The 24,757-nt window shown below is 39.6% G+C and overlaps 1 protein-coding gene across 36 annotated transcripts in view; it reads right to left on the minus strand.

Moving 5' to 3' along the window:
- LOC131448185 (ankyrin-3-like) overlaps positions 1–24,757 on the minus strand; it is a 121,069-nt gene that overhangs the window by 52,623 nt on the left and 43,689 nt on the right. For 25 of the 36 annotated variants that reach the window (XM_058620374.1, XM_058620370.1, XM_058620390.1 and 22 more), the window contains exons 2-7: positions 9,995–10,096; positions 8,704–8,802; positions 6,521–6,622; positions 4,463–4,561; positions 2,021–2,206; positions 1,609–1,632 (exon numbers count right to left, since the gene is read on the minus strand). In XM_058620374.1, the coding sequence (XP_058476357.1) occupies positions 1,609–1,632; positions 2,021–2,206; positions 4,463–4,561; positions 6,521–6,622; positions 8,704–8,802; positions 9,995–10,096 (612 nt within the window). Of the gene's footprint in view, positions 1–1,608; positions 1,633–2,020; positions 2,207–4,462; positions 4,562–6,520; positions 6,623–8,703; positions 8,803–9,994; positions 10,097–17,351; positions 17,467–24,757 lie in introns of those variants that run through there. The other 11 variants (XM_058620384.1, XM_058620377.1, XM_058620371.1 and 8 more) reach the window with 3 other exon arrangements.

Raw genomic sequence — 24,757 nt, forward strand, 5'->3', positions numbered from 1 at the left:
GAGCACAGTGTATTTCTCTTTCTCTTGTACAAGTGCACCACAACTATTCAGTGTTTAGGTTCGGTGTGGATACATTCAAATAGAAAGTAAACATAAGAGCACAATAACCTCCTGTCAAATGAAAACCATGCACACTTCACTCATTCGGCTGTCCAATAAAATGTCTCAGTGTGGTGACACGATTTCATGTGACAGGACAAAAATAAAGTTGAGAACACACATGCAGGTGCAAGTTAAAACCTCACTTTAATTGACAGCTTTGAAGAGGAAATCAACTTGAAAACTGCAGTTTAACATAAAACCCTATGATGATGGTGCACTGTAAGGTCTGAGATGTACGAGCAATTTGTAAATATAGGTTGCATTTTTTTTTGTGTTTAAATAAAAGCAGGAAGGTTCATGAGCTCACAAGACAACGTTTGTTCAAATTCAGTCCAATAAAAGCTCAGTTAAAGTTGTTCTCATTGACGAGTGTCTCAGTGTGGGCCACATTAAAATGAAGCTACAGCAAATAAATTGTATCTTTTGCATGACTGAAATACGTCTAAACTCCAACAGAGTCGGCACTCGAGAGGAGCAGGCAACCAAAGAACTGTTTCTTGTTGATAGATGTCCTAAACATTGTTTTGATTCGATTAGGATCTCATTACAGAGAGCTGCCGCCGTGGCTGGAGAGAGGGAAGTCAGGATTAAAAAAAAAGCAAAAAATAAATAAAATGCTGTAGTATATTATGACAACTGCCACAGACATTGAGACTTTACCTGGCAATAACAGCAATTTTAGTCATTTCAAATCCATGATTACATCACATGTTTGTCCTCTACATTGTGTTTTTGCAGTTAGACAGAGTTAGTTCTGTTCTCCTGATTTATTTTCAAATACAGCTCAACGCTGTGGGTAGACTTTTTTTTGGATTAAATGTAAAATCTACAGAAAGTGTTGATAGTAGCAAAATAAGAGCTGCAGAATTGTTTTAATTTAACAGGTTGAATTAAAGTAAACAACCCTAAGGCTGAACAATACAGCTTACTGCAATTTTAAAAAATCACAGGAGGTGCAAAAAATCTCATTTTAGATTAATTATTGTCTTGATCTATACACATCTACTTCTGCAGACTGAAGATCTGCATGAATATCACACAGTGATCATTTCAAATTTGTTTTTTTGCATGAAAATGAGAATAATGATGTAAAACATATGACCTGTCAAAATAATCCCATTTAGATATTTATTATTGAACGTGAAATGGTTTCCAAGGCTTTAGGAGTTCTTAATGTAAATGAAAGTCTACTGCTGTTCATTATATTTCTGCCCCCGAGCAGCAAACTGCTGTGTATTCACAGAGCAACGTCAAAACATGATGCAGGCTTCAGGAACAGGTACACACGGGTGAAGCGCGGTGAGCAGCAAAAGCATTCATGCCAGCATTAAGGATTCATGCCAGCAGACAGAAGGCTTTGCAGTGGTGACCATGAGTGAACACAGAAGAGAAGAGAAGAGAAGAGAAGAGAAGAGAAGAGAAGAGAAGAGAAGAGAAGAGAAGAGAAGAGAAGAGAAGAGAAGAGAAGAGAAGAGAAGAGAAGAGAAGAGAAGAGAAGACATGTACCTCGGTTGTTCTATTCACCATCATCTAGAAGGGAAAGGGGGGAGTGGAAGGGTAAACAAATAGAGAGAACAGGAGGAGGAGGAGGAGGAGGAGAGAATGGGGTGTTAGTGCACCACAACAATAATAACAACAACAACAACAACAACAACACCATGGCGCCACCAAGCTGTAGGATGAGCATGAATATGGCAGGAGAAAAATGAAAAGAACTAAAAGACAACCACTCAGAGGTCCATACAACTGGAAGAAGGACTGAGACTCTCCATCTCCTTTTTGTTCTTTTACTATCGTTTCCACCTCACAAAGACAACTCCATATTGTTTCCTTGAAAACTTTGACATTAACAACATCTTCTACACATGCTTGCACACAGATGGGATCTGTAGTCCCGCCCGTCACACCGCGACCGTACCTTGGACTCCACATCTGCGTTGTGGTCGTTCTGCAGGAGGAGGGCGGCGGCTTTGGTGTCATCCTTTCGCGCGGCAATGTGCAGCGCCGGGAGGCGGACCTTCCCCTTGGTGTCGTTTTCCAGTAGAAGGGAGACCACCTGGTCATGGCCCTGCTGCAACGCCACGGCAAGGGGAGTGAAACCGTCCTGTGGACCAGCACAAACAGAGACAATGACATCACTGTTGGCAGCCATGTGGGTGCTGAACGTCGGCCAAAATAACCTTACGCTGACTTAAATCACACCTTTTTTCATGTGTCAACAAAGTCTTCACATCGTCGTTTATTTACACACAGATCTTTCAGACTAAATCTGTGTGAATATAATGCGGCGCTTCATTTTATCTTCAAACCTAATTTATAAAGACATCCTTGTTATTACTTATGGTGTTTATATTGTTTTCTTTTTTGTCTCAGTTATAACATTTTTTTGTACGGAGGCAACTTTTCTGTGTATCCGTGTTTAAATTGGTGTGTTACTACCTTTAAAAGGTGCGTTAGCAAAGCACAACAAAGTACAGCAGAGGATATGAGGAAAGCTGTTAATGGAAATCTGTAAATATGATCATACCATTTTAATTTTATACACTATTTCTTTAATCGTCAAGAAACCGATTATCACAATAATATAAAAGTGTTGGTGTGGTGTGTGCACACACCTAAATAAGCTCACGCACATTATTGATTTACAGAGACAGTGATGAATTACAAACAAAACAGAGGCGAGTAGCAGCAGCAGCAGCATGAGTCACACAGATTGTGTGTGTGTGTGTGTTCCAGTCTTCTACACAGTCACATTATGGGGACTTGTCTTCCTAATGGAGACAAAAATCAAGCTCTCATAACGTAAATTATTACATTTTAAGATTAGGATTGGGGTTAGGCCTGTAGTAGTTATGGTCAACGTCAGAGTGAGTCTCCAGGAAATTAATTCAACCCTTTAACACAGAGCGTATCGCAGACGACACGTTTGTGCAAGCGTACTTTGCGTTACCGTAATCACGCGACGGTTTGTGCTATAAAAAAAAATTCAAACAGTTTCTGAAAGCACATCAAAGCCAGCAGTGGTAATTTCATTTTTAAATTGTTAATACACTACTTTAACATGCAGTAAATTGTAAATAATGCAAGATAGTGACAGTTATTCTGGAAAAATGGGCAAAAGCATTTATTCACAGAAGATTTTCTGGCCCTTTTGTGGGAACAATAAGCAAAAAAAGTCCAGACGGACATTTTGAGGCTTAGGTGTTAAAGGGTTAAGTCAATGTAATGTCCTCTGAAGTCCTGAAAAACAGCCTGTGTGTGTGTGTGTACTGTCAAGGATGCTGACTCTCTGGGTAAATCCAGCTCAGCATTGCCCACCACACATCAAAGCAGAATCTCCCCACGGAGAAAGAGTCCACGTTAAAACTAGAACAGAGATAAACAAACACACACACTCACATGCTAATGAACACACTCATGTCTGATCCAGACATCTGCAAGACACACACACACACACACACACACACACACACTCTCTCACGGGCAATCTTCAAAGCAATATTGAGATTTTTTTTTAAGTCGTCAACTATCCAAATGTGCCCCGCTGTTTCATCTGATCCATTAGGGATTCAGGAGGAGACACAAAGTCAGCTCAATGTCCTAAAAATACCTCGACACAGACGAGCAGCAGAGGCAAACAACAAGGCAAAAAAACCCAATGTGAAGACTTGCAATGACACAGCAAAAGGTAACCAGAACTGAAATAAAACCACAGTAAGACAACTTTAAATATACATGACGTGAACAATCACCTTGATTGTAACTGAGCTTTAACAACACTCGATATACATCACAGTCCATTGTGTCATCAAGATAATATCAGACGTGTGACCAAGGGAAACAAAGGAATCTCTGAAATGCTGAAATATGAATTATTAAACACCGGGAGTTGCTTGAAAACGTGGTCCAAACACGTGAATAATTCATTTACAGCGGGGAGGCAGTGAACAGTGAGTGGAGAAGGAGGCAGAGAAGGATATTTTGGTTGAGATAGATGCAGCTTTAGTAGATACAGTAGTATAGAATACACAACACAGACCGGTGCAAATCCCTGCAGACAGAGACAGTGAAGGTCACAACCCTAAATACTATATATAACAACAACAGTGGGATAGAGGAGACAAATTTTGGTATTATCAACACTTTTTTTTTCAGTTTTTATCTGCTAAATGAGCCACGTTTGTCAGGCACCTATTTACCATTTACAGCAAACAGTCTGCTGGTCATGACGCTGCAGTGTAATTACAGGGTGGCTGCACGAGGGCTGGGATAAAGAGCAGCTATCGGAAGTGTGTGTGTGTGTGCGCGACCAGTCGCTAAGTGCACAAGTGTGTTATCGGTTGTGCTTTTGTTTATTTACCTCAGTGGCGATGCTCTGACTGGAGCCGTTGTCCAGTAAGAACTGCACCACGTCCAAGTGGTTCTCCTGCGCCGCCATGTACAGCGGAGTGAAGCCATTCTGGAAAAGAGGATAAAACAACACGCGGGGTCACACGTGTAATCATCGCCATGATGACGGGGCGCGAGGACAAAACACAGACAGCTGCTCACGTCTGAGACTAAACAGTCCAAAATCCATACCTCCCCTCTGTGATTTACTCTATATTTGATTTAACGAGTAAGAAGAATTTTTATAATTACGACATCCTGCTTGTAAAACACAGTTTATATGATTAGAAATAATCACTGTTGTTAAAAATGATCCCACTTTGTTTGCCTCCATTTCTTCCTCAGTAATGAAATGCAAAGAAAAATGGGATATGTGCACAAACAGATAAATACATACTGTATAGTGGTGAGATTAAAAAAAAATATATGAAAGATTTAATACAACAAAAGGCAAACTAAACATAAGTGGTGAGCAGGAACACAAATAGATAAGAGATTAAATAAAAAGAAAATGTTATTTTGTTAAAAGAAGTAACATCCCCACATCCCAAATCTTTGGATTGAAAGTTTCTCCACAAGCTTGGGGATTTTTCCCATCGCACAGCATTTGTATATTTGGCGTGCAGACAACACAAATCTTTTTCTTTTGACAACAAGTCATGTACAGCAGGGAATACATCAAGTAAGTATGACCTGGGGCACAAAGGAGGACCATGATCCATAATATGAGAAACATTAAGTACCAGTGTTTCACTTAGATAACAGGACATTTCCATGAATAATGATGTGTAACACACTGTAAAGATAAATGGACATTTTAACGCAAATTCAATAAAATGAAGAAAAGGACGTGGCAATATTGGCTTTAAAGGGTTTTCTGCATTCTACAGGGGGTTCTGCCACCAGGGGTTTTTAATCCATAAAGAGTCACAGAGTGGGATTTCTGAAAATGCTGTATCATGATATTTATCTACGAGTTTTTTTACAGCACACTCTGTGACCTCAGCGGTAGTGAAGGATGTGTTTCCGTGTGTGTTTTTATGTTCACTTTTCCTGAGCCTTCGTCGTGAAGTACATACTGTCACCTCCATACATAACTCACACCTGATAAGAGCAAAGATAGGAACGGATCTAGAGCTGGGGTTGAAAAGAACTCTCTCTGTGTGTGTGTGCGCACACTCATGTTGTGGGGACCTAAATCTGTTTACACAGTCACATCATGGGGACCTGTCCTCCTTATGGGGACAAAAAGCAAGTCCCAATAATCTAAATTATTATATTTTAAGGTGAAGACATGTTTTATAGTCGGTTATGGTTAAGGTTATGCCGGTAGAGGTTAAAGTTGAGGTTAAAGGAAATGAATGTAAGTCAATGTAATGTCCTCTGAAGTCATGGCAACCAGACTATGTGTGTGTGTGTGTGTACATTTCTTGAGGCTGTGTGGACCAAGCATCAAGCAAACCTATCTTTGTGAGGACATTTTGGCTGGCCCATACACATTTAACAGGTTTTTTGAGGATTAAGACCTGGTTTTATGGTTAGGGTTTAAGGTTAGGGTATGGGCTAGGGAATTTATTATGTCTATGAGTGTCAAAGAACACAAAGAATGCAAAACCAGTATGCATGTGTGTGTGTGAGAGAGGGGCCATTAAAACTCAACAAGTTGATCCAAAAATTATTTCAGCATGCAAAAATGACTCTTCCTCCTCTTCTCTACTTCATGTTTGTTGTCGCGTTGCTGCAGCAACGGATCTTCGGTCCTAATGTATTTACTTAAAAAATTGACGGTCAAAACGTGAGTAAGACCAAGGACATGAGGCAGAAAAAGCTCAAATGCATTGTCTTTTATGACCAGTAGTCCAGTACTCATGGAGACCAAAAAAATCCTGGTCCTAATGAGGCAGACCTTCATTTCTAAGAAACTGGTGAAGTTTAGGGTAAGATTTGGAATGTGGTTGGGTTAAAATTAAGGGCTTAAGTATTTTTCAGGTTGTCCAAATGAACTGAAGCCTGTGAGTGTGTGTTTTACCTGAGACTGTGCGTTGACGTTGCCTCCGTGAGTGACAAGCTGCTTCACCACGTCCGTCTGCCCAGCAAGAGATGCTATGTGGAGGGCTGTGTTTCCTTTCTGCTTAAAAAACATGAACAAAACACAATCAAAACATTTGGTCTCTGAGGTCTGAAAATAACATTTACGAAAAGACTAAAAGGGAGAAGGCTTAAATCTAACCATTCATTTTTTTTAGTTTCACACTGGACGTTTTCCCTTTTTAGTCACTATAGCCTTTATTTGAAAAGTGTTTGCAGCACTTCTACATCCTTTACGGCAGAGTCTGGGATTCCAGGCTTTGTTGTTGTTGTTCGAACGCTCTGTTTAAATTGTATTGATAGTACTTTTTCCCATATTTGATAATGACAGAAAGTGCGTTAGGTTCACACATCACGGCTATTATATACCTGTGCTTTATCACACTTCATTTACACCCATTCAGAGTGCAAATTGGAGGTTCAACACCTTACCCAAAAAGACCAGGGGCCTCATTTATAAAGCTTGCGTACCCACAAAAGAATGCGTTTGGGAGAAAACATGCGTTTTTTTATGGGTAATCGTGCAGCCTTTTTATGGAAACTCTGACCCATGCATACGCACATTTAAATTCAGAGAGAGGAGAAACTGCGACTCCGATGGCAGAAGGATGAATAACCAGAAACTGTTTAACATGACTAATGAATAATAATCTGGGGCGTTTTTATGACTATTTATGGTCAATTGTGGGTGTAACCTGATGCCCACAAAAGCTGTGCAGCATTACGAGATGGTTGTGATAAAGAGAAACTGGCGTGGGAAGTGTGCGCGCATGGTTTTATAAATCCGAATATTATTTTTTTTTGGGTACGCACAGTTTTATAAATGAGGCCCCAGAGAAGCCGGAGATTGAGTCACTGACCCTCTCGTTAGAGGACGACCCACACTCCCTCCTGGACCACAGTGTGTGTGGAGTCATGTTCACTTTCTGTTACATATAAGTGAGACTTTGTTACCACCTCTGCTGACTAAAAGGTTATAAGGCAAAGAGGAGTGGGAAGTGGTGTGTAGTCTTGGGTGAAGGACAGATTATGTTACTGTAAACCGTACGAGTGAAAATGTGAGTGACAAACACAGCGAGGACGAAGAGAGACACAGCTTGAGACAAAGTTTGTGTGAGAGTGAGTTGCACGTACTGAGCCTGTCATGGAGGCACCTGTTGTATTCATGTTCGCTCCGGCAAGTAGCAGCTGCTGCCCTGTTGTCATTCCTGCTGCCACTGGAGCCTCCACATATACACTCCCCCATTCCTGAATGTGAACTGCTGTATCTCCCCTTCCCTTCTCATGCGTCACCTTTCAGTGCACTTGAACCTGCCACATGAGTGCATTTTACCAGACCGACTGCATTACAGGAGAACAGGAAAGCAACACTTTCACAGTGACATTGTGACATATTCTCACAAGTCGATATAGTGAACTATATCTCCATTTTAAGGAGAAATAAGTGGCTTTTTTCTACTTTGTACGTTCTTTTTTAAACCCTTTATCGGTGTTTGCACAAGTGCACTTTGCATTACCGTAATTACGTGACGGTTTGTGCTATCGGAAAAATTCCAACGGTTTCTGAAAGCTGAGAAGTTAATAAGGTTATTACGGTAATTTCACTCACGCTGTTGCAGGAAGCTGGCGAATCAGAATCTTTTTTACCAGAGAGGAGAGAGTAGGAAAAATGCCTGTAAATAGTTTCCAACTATAGTGTTCTTTGTTGTTGTTGTTTTTTTTTTCAAATAAAACTTTTTGTTTTTCTTAATTTTTAATTATTAAAACAGTATTTTAACATGGATTAAATTGTAAAGTAAAGTTATTTTGAAAAAAACAGGCAACAGCACTTACTCACAGGACATTTTCTGGCCCTTTTATGGTTAAAATTAGCCCCAAAAGGTCCAAGGACAGCAAAACTTTTTTTTTTTCCAACCATACATTACTAAGGAGAGATTCACTGTCACATCATTTTAAATGCACCACCTAATTTATAGGAAACACCTCTCTGATAACACGCAGCCATTTATCTCTTCACACTGCTTAGGCAATGTGACTTTGAGACAAAGCTGACGCAGCAGACTCCAGCGCGTGGTGGGAATTCATGTATAGACAGCGTGAGTGAGTGTGTGTAGCAGCACACACCTTGGTGGTTGCGTCCACGTTGGCGCCGTGCTTAATGAGTTCCGCCACCACTTCCACATGTCCCTCCTTTGAGGCCAGATGGAGAGCGTTAAGACCATTCTGGAGAAAGAGAATGAGACAGAGCGTTTAAAAACAAGACAAGAGGAAAGATTAAATGACGTAATTACACTTTCTTTCAACAGTTGAGGACTCATTGTCACCCTGAGTGATAGTTTAATACGTATGCAAAACAGCCAAAGAAGAGAAGGAGATGTGCCCTTATGTGAGGGTAAAGCGACAGAAGATGGATGGAATTTTAATAAATTTAATCATAACAGTTTGGTATATTTCTACAATTATTTGTTACATCTAATTGATGAAATTGTGTCTCACAACCTGACGCAGATGTCAAATAGGTGGATGCATTTTTGATAAGAGAATAAAAAACCTGCATGTAAACACAGAAAATAAAAATATCATATTGCAGGTTTTTACACTTACGGGGGAAGCGGAAAATTTGCCATATCAATAAAAAAGTATATGTGAATGAGTGAAATGGAAATAGATTCAGCAATCAGTACTCATCAGTATTGTGTATCAGCCAATACTCAAAGCCCAAATATTAGTTTCAGTAAATGCTCTAAGACAACAAGGGAAGCTCAGCTTCTTCTAAATTGTCATCAAGTCATCATGTTTTAATACAAAACGTGCGCTAGAAGATGATTAGAACATGTCACTAGATGGTTCAGAATCAGCTGTTTATCACGGATGATGGATCATCTTACGTGATTTTCGTATTCCCGTTGCAGCCTCTGCTTTAAAACCACTTGAAGGAATACTTAAGAAAGGAATACCAATTTGCATTTAGCTTTGTATTACTAGAATAGGGCTAGTATTTTAGAAAAATACAACCTCCGTTTCCCCGGAGTTGAGAAATATCTTCATTCTTTTCTTTGTTAAGTGACCACCAGTGACACTTGGTCCTGTTAGCATAACTGTTAGCAAAGATGGCGGACACTGTTTACATTCTGGGAAAAAGTGCGGAATTAGCGTCGCAGTTTCAAGGCTCGGACCAAGTGTCACTGGTGGGCACGTAACAAAGAAAAGAATGAAGATATTTCTCAACTCAGGGGCAACTGAGGTTGGGAAGCACAATTTCAAAAATACTGAAGTATTCCTTTGAACCTACTGTAAGTGGTACAGACTAGGTTTTTGAACTGCACTGAAAACATCAGTGCTTCCCTACACAAAACACAAGCAGTGATGTTAAATTTGAAGTTGACTTTTGAACTTTTGAAGTGTGTATTTTTACCTGATTGCATATGTTGACATCAACTCCATTCTTCAGGTAGTCCAAAGCTTTCTCTAGGTTTCCAGCCCGAGCTGCTCGCAGATAACAGGCATTTGTGTCCGTCTGCAGGAAGAAACAGAGCAACATATTTACATTAATAACAATGTTCTGATAAGAGAGGTCACTTCAGGTAAAGAGAAAACAGGGGAAAAATAAAACCTGGTCGTCTCGTAAAAAAAAAAAAAAACAACACAATTATAGAAATATTTCTTTGTAATAAAGAAAAACAGAGGATGATTTAAAAACGGAAATTGCAACGTTTTAATAACCTCTTCCAAGGTAATTCTTTTTTTGGGAAATATAAAACAAATATTATTGCAATATTACTCGGAAGCTGTTATTTATGTGTCATCAAATCCCTATGAATCCCTGCAACGGGAGACAAGTTGCATCAATCCCTCAAGGCTGGAAAGAAACAGGATGAAGTTTGAATGAAAAACCCTTTGAGAGGAGCTGAACGGGAGCCAAAACATAAATGAAAAGTAAATGTCTTCAACATGGCCTCCTTGTTAAACAGTAAAACACCAAGCCAAGAAGAACCAACCTGCCAAACCCAAACAGACAACCAAGGGATTTACTATATCTGTCTGATGAGGTCAGTCTGGTGTCAGTGTGTGTTTTTATATAAGATATAGATACAGTTCATTCATTATGATACAAGTCCAAATGCATCTAAATAATTTGAAAAAGGGCGATTGATGCACGGACCCTTCATCCAATGCCTAAACAAAACATAATGCTGCATCTTAACATAAGGAGATTAAAAAAATATGAATCTAAAATACAAACGCTACATAAAAAAAAGTGTTTTCCCAAAAAATTTTATAAATTCAAATGATCATTAAATCATTGCAGCTCAACATTTTTACCACTTTCTGTGGTTTGTTGTGGTGAAAGGTTTAGGAATGTGATGAAAATATTACACTAATATTTCATGCAAGGGGCAAAAAAAACATAGAAAATGTGTACAACAGAGCGCAAGAGATCATATTAACACAACAGTCAGCTATAGAGGCCTTCTGTTTCTGAATAGTGAGTTGCAGTTTTCTGAACGGCACGGTAATATGGGACCAAACGCATTCATTCCTTTTACTCCTGCGTGCACAGTCAGCTCGCGCTAAATGTCTTTCCCTGGCAGCCACTGACACCAAGCAGTTTGCAGTCGACCTGCAAGCTGAGTGCAGGATTCTGCGAGAGGGAACTGAATACGCTGTGTGTGCATCCGTGTGATGATATCAAAGGTGTACATTGAAGGTGGAGCAGGGACAACAGACTTGGTAGAAGGTTGAAAAACATGGTAGAGACAGACAGACGGACGGACAGGCAGGAAGACAGTGTCGCTGTGTGTCTCCAGTTTCATGATTGCAGTGCAGTGCTTCAGTCTGCCACACCCATGTAGTCAAAGAGAGACCCACAGTGAATAGAATGAGCACTCTCCAATTACCCTGTGCTACTGTGCTTATTAACCTACAGTATTACCTAGAAGACACACACACACACACACACACACACACACACACACACACACACACACAAGCCATCACAGAAACTGCATGAAATCCAAACTCATAAGAAAAGAATTTGTGTTTTTTAAAGGCCCAATATAAGGTGGTTGTTGCCATAATTAGTATGAATCCATTTTTACACTTTGACATTTACAGTTATAATATTGTGAGCCTCGCTAGCAACATACAACTTGTAATAACAATTGCAAAATTTGATTTTAAGACAACCAAAAGGGGACGCCGATTCCTCTGAATTTGTCCTCTCGTGTCATTTTGAAGAATCGCTCAGTGCTGACTGCACCGTGATCTTTGTTATTGTAGACAGATTGTCGGCTAAAGCTGATCGCTGAGCTCATTTCCCCACTCAACCGATGGATGTTATCGGAGTTCATCATCAAACATGCACTACGCTGCAGTCAGTGTGTGTGTGTGTTTTTGCTGTCAGCATGCAGCCACTGGCTCAGTCAGACAATGGGGGGGCTTTACCAGACGTCAGCCAGTAGAGGTGTCCAAAAAACAAGAATCTGTTCATGTAAAAAAATTGTGATTTGTAACCTCAAAGATTCTAAGTTGATTCAAAACTTCAATGTTTTTGAATAACATTGCTTGTTTTGAAGACATTCGCCCTTACAGCGTGGTAGAAAAGGAATTGTATGATTTCAACTGAGCCGCGGTTTAGCTTAAATACATGCAAATGTTTGACTTTACATTGTCTGGCTTACATCGTCTTTTCCAAACATAAAAGGTATCTAATCTTGCAAACACTTAACTCTGATTTCATGAACAGCAAAGTAGATCTTTAAATTAGCTGCTCTATGTACTGAATCAAACAATTATTTTGAACATTAAATACATTTTTAACCAAATCGTGAGAATCTGAAAAATCTAAATCAGCCAGGGACCAAGATGTCAGACAGAAGTTTATGAAACAGCTGCTACAAGCACATAATTTACTATAATCTGTCTGGTACTGTTAAATAGGACAAATATTAATATTATTGGTAATGCTATACTTTAAGTCCATCCATTCTGTATTTTTAAGTAAAATACTTAATAAACACTATATGACACATTATGACGTAGATTATTTGTATAATTGTCAACAACTGTGACTAATATATAACATAATATAAATTGTAATCCATCAATATTTACTGAGACCACCGTTTGCCTTCAAACCAGCACAATAATGTCATGGATTTTACAGGATTATACTGAGGTGTATGATTAACCAACTGTACGTAACGTGTGCTAATCATTTTCATATGTAGGTTGAAACACAGTCATTGACTGAGACAGAAACAACTGAGTGGGAGGATTAAAACTGGACAAGGACAGTCAGACTCTACTACCAAGGCGGGGTCATGGGAGACAGTTTCTAGACCCAGGCCATAAATACACGATGGCAAGACTGAGTACAGCAACAAAACACGAGGTAGAGAAATACAAGCAGATACCTGCAGTCCTTTCCATCAGGGAGGTGATCGACCACAAATCTGTTCTGCAGCAGGACAACGACCCCGAGCATAGAGCCAATGTCATTAAGAACATGGAGTTCAGGAAGTGATGGATTGCCACGAACAGAAAGAACCCTGATCTAAACATCATGAAGTGTGTCTGGACTTAAGACATTCGACATCCACAGAAGATCTGTGCTTACTTCTCCACACTGTTTGGAACAACCCAACGACCCTGCCTTCACACCAAATGTTGATTTGATTTAGATGTTTCTTCTGTTAGCTCACTCTGCATTCTGTGAATTGATGGACATAAACAATTCAAATGTACATTTGTTAAAGTGTTTGAGGTTGATGGATGGATAGAAAATTAAATGTATATGTGTTCTACAGTGAGGAACTGTGCTGAGAAGAGCTTTTAAAACCTGAGATGGGCTGTAAGGCACAATGCCAAGGGAAGTGAAGGACCAGACTTGGCTCCTCATAATTCAGATCCTTATCAGAATTCCAGTTCAGAGCATCAGTAATCCACACTAAGCACCGAGCATTGCTCTGCTGCTGCACGCTGCCAAACAATAACACAATCCAAACAGTCAACACTTTCATTTTATTGTGTGGCAGACAGTCAGTATGAAGATGGAGAGACATCTCTGTCTATGGTTCATACTATAACGGACGAGAATTATTTGTGTTTTTTGTTTTTTTTAACATTCTTTGTCATAGCTTAGCTGAAAATGTACAAAATGTTGGTGTCCACATCTCACACTTTGCAATAAACACGACAAAAAATTGTATTTCATTCACATCCATGTGGCTTTTTCTATTTCTCTATGTATTTCTTTCTAGTATATCTCACAATATCTCACACACTGGATAAACATTCAAGCAGGTTTATGTTTGATTATTGAAACCTATAATCACGGTCTCATACGAGACCGTCGCTATAGATAATTTGTCATGTGTCGTTACGACTTCAAAACATCATTACTTAGTTAGATGCTGTTTTGGCTCCGCTGCTTGTGCATAGTTATAAAAGAAAAAAGAAAAAGGGGGAGGGGGGATGAAGCAAAGGGATTATTTCATGTAGGGAAGCTGTTGACTAATAACAGACTGTGCAGCGCATGTTTGAACATGTGCACACGCAGCGATGTCAGCGATAACAACCCAGTGAAATCATTCCACTACAGAATAAACATCAATAAAAACGTCTTCCCATTCAAATAAATAACCGAGCCACTAACATTCCTTTTCACCATCTTATCTCAGTTTTTTTTTTCCAAATCCACTACTGTACTACATTCACATGCTCCAGCTCCAGTGTGTGTGTGTCCACACGAGCAAATTCGTAGCAGCAGCCTGAATCAAATTGTTCTGTAAAAGTTTTGCTGCCAGTAATTGATAGGGCTACTTATTTTTTACTGATTCTGATTCACTCAAGGTCCTGATTTGATTAGATTTCAAATTTGATTTGAAATCAGTATTGATACATTTACAGTTTTCCATACCAATATCGCTTGGTTATGATTGGATATGATACATTTATCCAAAAGCATCTGCATTAATGCACTTCCTATTTAGGACCACATAGTTCAACTCCAGTAGGGGTGGGAATCAAAGGGTACCTCACGATACGATACAATTCGTGATACATGGTCCGCGATACCAATAGTATCGCGATACATTCTGTGATAACCAATATATTGCAATACAATCATATAGCGATACATAACTATATCTGTCTAACTCATGAAAACAAACGTCCGTGAAAACTTAAAAGTGCAGGATTTCTCTATTTAATCATAATATTGGAGGAAAAAAAAAGTGTCCCTCATTTATTTGAGCAGCGCCACCGCGAGGAGACATGAAGTAGTGACGCCTGGTGAGTGAAACTGGCAGGGACTGATTACTTTAGAGCGCATTCATTTGTTAATCAAAATATCGATATTTGCACTTGTGTATCGAATATCGTATTGCACGAGGAAGGACGACGATATATCACCAAAATTAGATTTTGATCCTACCCCTTAACTCTAGTTCAGTTGCCAGTGATTATTCAAACTCAAACCTTAAAAAGCCTGTCTAGTTCAAAATATAAGTAGCCAAAACAGACCCAATTTCTCCAGCAGAGGGTTGTGTGACAGCAACCTGGCTAACAACACAACATCACTGTTGTGTTGTTGTGTACGTATGTGTACTCTTGAACAATCATGACACCAAAGCATCTGAAATGTGGCATGTGTTTGTTTTTTTCTGGTTCGCACGACACACTGTCGTAGTGTAACAAAGTGATTCCCAAAGTAATGGTTGTGGTCCCCTAGTGGGCGATGACGGTACTGCATGTGAGCCATGAAAGGTCATTAAATATGTTTTTAATTTTCAGTTTTGTAATTAAGTTCTAAATAGGTGTAAAATATGTACGATAGATTTCAAGAAGTACAAAACCAAGGCGTTTAAATTCTGTGTTATTTCTCTTTTATCTGACCTTGTATAGCACAGCAATATTGTGACATTTTATGTGCAAGTATCCGGTGTCAGCCGGTCAGCTTACAGGCCTGATATTTCAGCGTTGGCCCTCGATGTTAATTTTAATTTGTAAATTGTTATTTGTGTTGATGGATAATTACGCACTTTGAGAGCGAGCACTTTGTTTGTGAAGCGAAACCTTTCAAATAACGACACGTACGAGTCCAGCTGTAATAACCACACGTGGAGCCTGTGCTGAGAGATATACAAGCTCAAGAATAAAGTGGACTGATTATTAGTCCGCACTGGATTTTTGTATCCCATATTCACATGGAAACAATGGGAATTATTGATCCTAGTCTCGTGAGATAATCAGAGAGGATTTTCAGACATTAAAATGGTACCTGGCACTCTTGTGTTTGGGAAAGGCTGGTCGAGAGGAGACAGGAAATGGCATATATTAAATGATAGGTCAAAGGATTTTTTTGAATCAATATCGGATATTTCAACTGAGGATTGATATGAATAGGGAAATCTATTTTTTGTACCCAGCCTTAATAATTAATAATTTCACTTTAGCAGTAGCTATATCTATATATATATCTATATATATATATATATATATATCTCTATATATATATACACACACACATTTGTCCAAAACTAAGATCAGAATTTATCAGAAGTATGTGTATAGATATATATATATACACACATACATACTTCCAAATTCTGATCTTAGTTTTGGACAAATGGACATATGGTGGGGGACTTGTTTGGCTCTACTGTAACTTTATTTATCCATGAGAGACATGCAAAGAATGCCACACTCACTCCGTTTCCACACTCACACTCATTCAGTTACACACATTTCAACATGGCCGAGCAACCAGCCATGACACACAGAGGAACCAGAGAGAGAGTTAGTCAGACAGACATAACAACACCGGCTGCTGAGTAAAGTAATGTTCACTAAAAACTCCCATTTAGTGGGGGAAAAAAAACCCAAACATTTATTTTCAAGCCAAACAGAGAGCACAGTAGCTTTGTGTCCTCCTGTTTGGTTTTCATTGTAGGTGAAACAAACAAAAAAAAATCCCAGCTCATGTTTAAGTTGACACTAAAATTGATACGTTGAGCAAAGCCAGCACATGCTGCATATAGTAGATCACATATCAGCAGGTTGGGGAGGGGGGGGGGGCATTTTCTCATAACAATGGCTCATAAAGAACTGTCTTTATATACTGTAACTAAGTGGATTTCAGGAAAATTAACTCATCATGAAATCATAAAAAAAAATGACAATTCCTTACATCAAATAAGTTTCTTTCTTTAAAAAAAACAAACTTATAGTCTCCTTTTCAACAAATGTACAAATCATGCACCACTGCCCAAGGTCAGGTGCTTCCATTCACATCCCTGTAACGAGACACTGTCTCCACAGTACACAGCATGTACATGTATAGAGTTATATGAGTAATTATCACTCAGACTTTGTGACAATAAATCAGGTAGGGGTGCAAACACACACACACATATATATATTTAAATAATGTATATACACGCAGACTGCAGCAGAGTGGTGCAGCAGAGTTGCCACTGACACCAGTCCTATCAACGACCCCCCCACCACCACCACCACTGTAACCTCCCACCTCATCCCACAGTGTCCCATCTCTGGATGGGCAACCGCCATAACGCCATAATCGAAATTCTGACGGCTGTATATTCCATAATCTGGTCAGCATACGTGAATGCAGTATAGCAGCAGCAGCAGCAGCAGCAGCAGCAGCACAGAGGTAAAGTAAGGTTACCAGGTTATAGTCTCTGTACAGGACAGTAAAGTACAGTCAGTGAGTCCCATACAGTAAAGCACATGCAGTAAAGACTTACTTCTGCCAGATAGTCTGCTGCCTCCTCCACTGCCATGTTTCTCAGTGTGTGAAACCTGAGCACTCTATTACTGTAGCAGCTAGCCCTTAGCCTGGCAGCTAGGCAGAGAGGGATGGGGGCAAGAGAGGAGAGAGAGAGAGAGAGAGAGATGAGAGGGGAGGGACAGTCAGTGTGAGGGAGAGAGGGAGGGAGGGTGAGGAAAAAAGAGAGTGAACGACTGAGTGTGAATGTGTGTGTGTGTGTGTGAGGGAGAGAGAGAGAGAGAGCAAGATAGGGGTATTATGTCACGGCCAAAAATACCTGACTTGCAGTGAGAAAGTCCAGAGCATGGAGGGGGGGAGGCAGAGGAGTTCCGGTGTTAATCTCAAACCAACTCTGGCTACAACAACACGAGATCAGAGGACAATGCACAGCTTTGAGGGTGTCTGTGTGTGTGTGTGTGTCTGTGTGTGTGTGTGCGTGTGCATGTACACACACTTGTTGAAAGCACACCATGTAAATGGTTTACAATCATATTAAATTTAAAATAACACTATTTAGTACTTTTTTTTACTGTTGATAACCTGTAAATGAATCCTACATGTCAGTGTTTTTATAAGCCTCCATGTTACTGTGGATAATATACTGTTTTATTTACAAAGTACTGTTAAAGAAAAACCTGGTCCTGGTCCTGGTCCTTGAGACAATGAAAATGTTTAGTGAAGTTGTAAATCAAGTGCAAAGTATAGGCTTATTTTCCCATAGACTGGAGTTCTGTTTGCAACCAGTGGATTCAAACCCTGACTTTTCACTATATTATTATTTTCCATGCTTGGCTTCAGGATGAACCCCAAAAAACGACCCCACTTTTTTATATAGGGTTTTTCAATCAATACCAATATCAGTCACGTTTCTGCTAATGAGTCATAACCAGCTGTTTTGGTTTTTTTTATACTTTAACTGTGCAACACATTCTTACCTCCACTGCTGACTCAATTAAAATGACACTGCAGTTTTTTTATTTACATTGTTACAGACTGTGTTTAGTGGAGCATGTATGTGACTTTAAGGCGTTTGTATAATATACAAAATGTTTATCATACTATACTGTATATGTATATACAGTATGTATTTTCTTGAGTACCTGTTTGGGTCTGCAAAATGGCAAAAAAAAGGCGATTGGTGGTTACCCAACCTGGAAATGATGATGTTCTCCATTTGCTGTTTTGTCCACCAACTAAAACTATTCAGTTTTAATGATTTTTGTTTGTAATATGGAGCAAAGAAACCAGCAAATATTCAAATTTGTTCAAGAGGCTGAAAAATCAGAACACTTATTTTGATCAGTTAATAAACTAAAATATTGTAATACTGTTGATATCAGAGCAAAGTTCACATAAAAACAACTTCCCCAAAAAACAAATAACTTTGGGATAAATGTGTAAATATACAGTATGTCAGGTGAGTTTGTTTTAGTGGACGTCTCTACATGAAACACACACACACTTTGTAACTTACTTTACAAACAATAGTTTGCAGTCGTCATGTCTGAGGTTACGTTAGCATGTGATGCTGCTGCACTGACGTTCTGTTTACATAGATTTTTGTGCACTAGAGAGCACGTTTCATGTTACTAAAGTCTTTATCAGTCAGGACATTATTAAAGACTAAATGGTGCAGCCTGTTTAACTAGAGTGAAGCACTGGGTTTAATCTTCATGTTCAGACCTTTGGAGTTATGTTTTCATGAATGTCTGCTGCAGTGGTTTCTGCTTTAGGGTCCCATTGAAAAAAAAGGAGGGGGGGCAGCAGGTGGTTTAGGTCCTTTATCAGGTTTCAGATGTCTTTGAGTTGTCAGACGTTCCCGTCTAAAAGACATAGTTGGTTGAACAGACTTTAAAACCGAGGAGAGAATTAAATTTCAAATTTAACATGCACAATCTGATGTCCGTGAGCAACTGCAGTGCTTTTCTGTACAAAACTTTTTGTTTTTCTTCAATTTAAATAGTTAAAACAGCATATTTTAACATGCAGTATATTGTAAATAGCTGCCAGATATTTTAATTTATTCTGGAAAAAGCACATTCTCTGGTCCTTTTATGGTAAACATAAGCAAAAAACGTCCAGGTAGACACTTTGGTGTTAAAGGGTTAAAGCATTCATTCATTCATCCTCTACCGTTTTATTCCCCACATGACTCCAACTTTTATTACGTCACAAATATCATTTTTAAATGGCAATGTGACATAATGTAGGCCACGCAGGAGAGAACAAATGAAAAAAATTCTGCCTTTCTTTCATATCTGGAGTCAGATGACATAATATGATCTATCTGTATGTATCCAGGACTCTAATTTCAAAGTGCAACTCTGTACCAGCTGAGCTAATGGGGATGACACGTGACTGGTACGGATTTTTTCTGTCCAAGTCCATCTCTGGCCATAAATAATACACAGTAAAACCGGAGCTGCAGGCTTTACTAAATCTGACAGAGGGCCATGATTGGCCTGCAGGCTGGGCTTTGGACTTGCCAGGTCTAATATTACTGTTTCGGACTAAGTTTGTGATATCGGTATCGGACACAAAAAAGTGGTATCAAGCCATTCCTACTTTTACATAGGTTTGAGATTTAAACAAGGATCTATAATGTCTCTTTGGTGTTCTTTTGGAACTTTGAATCAATACTTTTACTGTAAATTCTTTTTTTTGAAATAAATAATCATTAACCCTTTAACACCGAGCGTATCGCAGACGACACGTTTGCTCAAGCGCACTTTGCAGTACCGTAATTATTTGACGGTTTGTGCTATCAGAAAAATCTCAACTCTTTCTGAAAGCTGAGAAGTTGCACATCACAAGTCAACATGTGGTTATCACGGTAATTTCACTCACACTGTTGTAGGAAGCCGGCAAATCAGTGTCTTTGGCACCAGAGAGGAGAGAGTTTTTGGACACTGAGACAAAAACTCAAACAAGTGTTATTTTAAATATGTTCAAAATTCAATTTTAACACTACAGTGTTTTTAAAATGAAGAAAAAATTTGAATGTTTAATTTAGAAAAATTAGCACCCCTCCAAGGCAAAAGCACTTACTCACAGGACAATGTTTGGCCCTTTTTAGGGTTAAAATAAGTTAAAGGGTTAAAACAAAGACCATACCAGGATACATACTGACCTTCTAAAATCTGCAATATTCATATTATGTAACTAAATATTGATTTGAAAGCATTAATGTAGTTTTTTTTTTTTTTTTATGAAAGTTGTTGATTCTCACAGTTACTCAGCAGAGTCTGCTCTAATTGTATCAGCTCATTGATGCTGACGTGGACTCACAGCTGGGCAGACACAGCTGATGCAGGCGGAGCTTTAAGACGCCGCCTTGGACCGAAAAGTCTACAAGCGTTTGCCAAAAATGTGTGATTTATTAAGGTGAAGCGCTTGGCTACAATAACCAGTCAGCTTTAGTTTAAGCTTGTTCCAAACAGTTTGCCATTATCCTAATGAATGTACTCTGGCTAAGACACAGTGGCGTTAAATGGAATGACTGCTTTTCTGCAAATGTAGGCTTGTTGAACAATAGGAGTCGGACTCAAATTTGGAAAAATATACTTAATTTTGTTTGCAAATTCTAAAATGCCTGATCGCTCAAAGCCCAAAGTGACATTTTCACGTCACTCCTTGTGCCTTTGAGACTGAGCAAAAGGAACAGTTTTTTTGTCATATTCGCTTAAATAAAATACAAAGAAATGGCTGCTTCCAATTATTTTTTGGTTGGACAAATTGATTAAGTGCCTCAGCTGTAAAAGAGAAGCCCCGGGGGAACGTGTATGCTCTGTCACTGCAGGCACGAGAGAGTCAGACAAGTGCTCCGCAGCAGCACAGTTAACCATGAAATGCACACCCTCATATCAACTGCCCCCCCCCCCAGACACTCCGGTTTAATGATCCATCTTTGGTGTTTTATGACATCTGTGAAAGGAGGGAGAAAGGATAACAGCCAGATGGGGGGGAGGGGGGGTTGCCATGGTAACTGAAGCTCCTAAATTTATAGCAAAGGAATGGGTCCGTTAAATGTGGTGGCATCCTATTGTCTGATAGACAAAAACGGAAAATTGGATTAATCAACACAGTAACGTAATGGCCATGGTTTGGACACGCAACTGTCCCCTTGTGGGTCTCACAACTCGGACGGAGCAGAAACCAAGTTCAGAGACAGGCTGGTGAGACAAAGATCTGAGGAAGGCTACAAAAATTGAGTTATAAAGAGCTACAGTGGCCTTCACCATTGGTGAATGGAAGATTTTTGTAAGGACTCTGATTATGAACAACCAACAAAACTAAGCCATTAGGTGGGGGGAGAGCTTTGGTAAAAAAAAAAAAAAAAGTGACCATGAACCTGCTCACGCACCCAAAAACTAAAGTATGATGTGGCAAAAAAAAAACACAACTACTTGAATACTAATATGCACAAGCAAAGAAAGTTACAAGCATGTGAAGCCATGTTGTCCCTTTACTGAAACACACACGCACACACACACACAGCTCCCCCCTATAGTCATTCATTTCCAAGTCCTACATCAGTCCCTAGTGGTCCATCAACAGTACTGCATCGTCTTCAGCAGGAGGGAAAAAGTGATTTTGTCTAGAAAGAAAATCACTGTTATGAATCCAAACACAATCAAACTGCGTGTTTAACTGTAAAAGAGTTCCTGCTGCTTGAAGCATTTGTTATTTGACACATTATGAAACCAACAGAGAATGAGCAAAAATAAGGCAACATGTACAAGTGTTGGGCATTAACTGGTTATGGTTATGGTTATGGTTATGGTTAAGGTTATGGTTAGGCTGTCTCAATCAATGGAACCACAGAGTCCAAACAAGAGGAGCTGCTCAAAGCTGCGTATGTGTTTGTGTGTGTGCTTGTGTTTGTGTGTGTGAGTGTGTGTGTGTGTGTGTGTGTTGTCCTGCCTATGACTGGCTGTCGGCGAGTGCTGCGGTGTGATTGGCTGCTCTGCTACTGCAGTCTCAGTGTTCTCACAGCACATGGGATACAGATGGAGGAGGATTAAAAAACACAGTGTGAAATTCTTCACCGTCATCTTCCTCTGTCCTTCAGTCCACACCTGTCACCTCTTCTATAAGCATCCCTGCTGTATTACACATTGGACATTTTTTTTTTTCTTACAATGTTCAAACTCCAGACATCAGAGAGATACAGTGTGCGTCAGAGAGCTCTTCTCTTCAACTATTTCTCACTGTGAGCTGCAAGCTCCGAGTCTCATTTTGACTCGTTGTCATTGGCTAAAAGATCTGCTCCACTCACTCCTCACTGGAGGATGGGAGGATGACGTTGCTGCTGCTGCTGCTGCTGCTGGAATACAGGCACTGTGCTGATGTAAGGCTATGTCAGCGTCTATACATATGTGTATGGTGACTGATAAGCAGGAAGACTCGTTGGTCCATGCAAGGGGGGGGGGGCCTCTCTGACAGAGAAGAGCACTGGTCATGAATAAATTAACATCTGTCCAAGACCAAAAGCACACACGGTGCAGCAGCAGGGGCGTGCACTGCAGTGACTGTGCGGTGGTGGTGCATGTGAACAACACTCAGCCGCACTCCCTCTACAAAAACTGATTTTTATTTCCAGCACAACGTTTGCTTTATCCACTTTCCTCCATTATATATATAGAGAGAAAAAACTCCATTTGATGAGATATGTTCAGTCTGCATCAATACACAAACTGTCATCTACTGCACCGCTAACATGGCTAAGAGTCACATGAGGTCAGAATTTGTTTGTTTGTTTTTTTTACCACATGAGAGTCATTTTAAAATGATTATGTGTTTGTGATATACTGAAAGAAAGTTAACCCCCGTGTGCACATGCAAATTGCCATGGAAATAATACACAACTCCTTATATGGACATCCTGGGGGGGGGGGGTTATAGGCCACATCTTCAGGCTTTACAAAGTGTGTCTTTTTCCTCCTCTTACATGTTGTTGAACTTTGAACTGTGACATACTTCCACAAAGTCTTTTCACAAATTCAATATGATTTAAAGAGATCTGAGTACATTTTGCTCAATAAAAAAATTATAATTTCATCAGATTGCCTGTAGGTTGTAGTGGACACTCTACAGTATATTACACATTCTTATAGCCTCTGTATATGCGTTTTAACAAAGTAATGGGGAAAAAGTGGCCTAAATGCTCTGCGTTTTAAGGGTTAACAGTGGGAAAACAATCAGCAATCTGCTCAGCAACATCATTCGTCTAATCCACATACTGGAGATATAATCACTTATTCACAGATGTTATTCAATCAATTTCAGGGTTTTTATTCTCTTGAAATCTTCACTTATTTATCACTTGAACATTAGTCCACAAAACAATTCTAAAATCACTTAACTTTGTATGAAAAATGTGCAGTGATGTCAGTATTTTGAGTAAATTAAAGAAGGAACCTCTTAACTAACGATTATCGACGTACAGTTTTTTTTGTACTTTGTGATTTTGCATAAACTTGTTGTGTTATTATACTTATGTGGATGCAGCAGCTCCACTGCCACTCACTTTCCATTAATAAAAGTTTGTTTTTTTGACTCCATGTCCAGCCACAATGAAATCTACAGAGGACAGAGACGAGCGGAGCCGCAGAGAAGTTCTGCGTGAGCCGTGGTGTTCTATTTCACAGCTCATTGCTCACAGAGGCAATTAAGAAATTGCTCAGTAAATCAATAGAGCACTTCGGTCGCGTGTACAACATTCACCATAGCTGCTTCCCCTCTCTGCTGATACTCGGGCCTCGTGGCTGCGACGACCAGACACAGACACTGAGCTGAGGCTGCCATTTTAACATCCTACAGTAAATGCTGCACTTACTGTCTCCACTGAGAATAATGAAAATAAACTGACAACAGAAACATGGAAACTTATTTTCTAGCAACCCCATAAGTTTTTTTTGGCGATATAAATATCCTTTTTTTTTAAGTCACGGGGGCTTTAACTTGTAATTTATTCTTCAATATAGACAGTCAAATCTTATGAGTCATTTCTCCCTAGCCGCCGCAGAAATGAGAGGACGAATAGACCGCAACAAATTAAAAAGAAAAAAAAAAGGAGAGGAAGTTATGGGCATCCTGATAAGGGAGGGTGTAAATGAGGACAGTGTTTTTTGGCTCCCACCAAACACACACTTTGATTCCCCAGTAGTCTCAGCTGCTGCACATCTCTGCACACAGCTAGTGGGCGAGGAGGACATGCCTAAATTAAGACACCCTTATAAACTCTCAACAAGAAGTGGGAAAAATGCTGCATTAGCTCAGCGAAAACGTTACACAGCAGCAAACCCGAGTACAGTTAACTGATCCAGTTGGCAGGCACGATAAGACGCGTGTGGGAAACAATTCTGTAAAATATATGTTCCG

Source organism: Solea solea, chromosome 21 (genome assembly GCF_958295425.1).
Source record: "Solea solea chromosome 21, fSolSol10.1, whole genome shotgun sequence".
Classification (NCBI taxonomy): Eukaryota; Metazoa; Chordata; class Actinopteri; order Pleuronectiformes; family Soleidae; genus Solea; species Solea solea.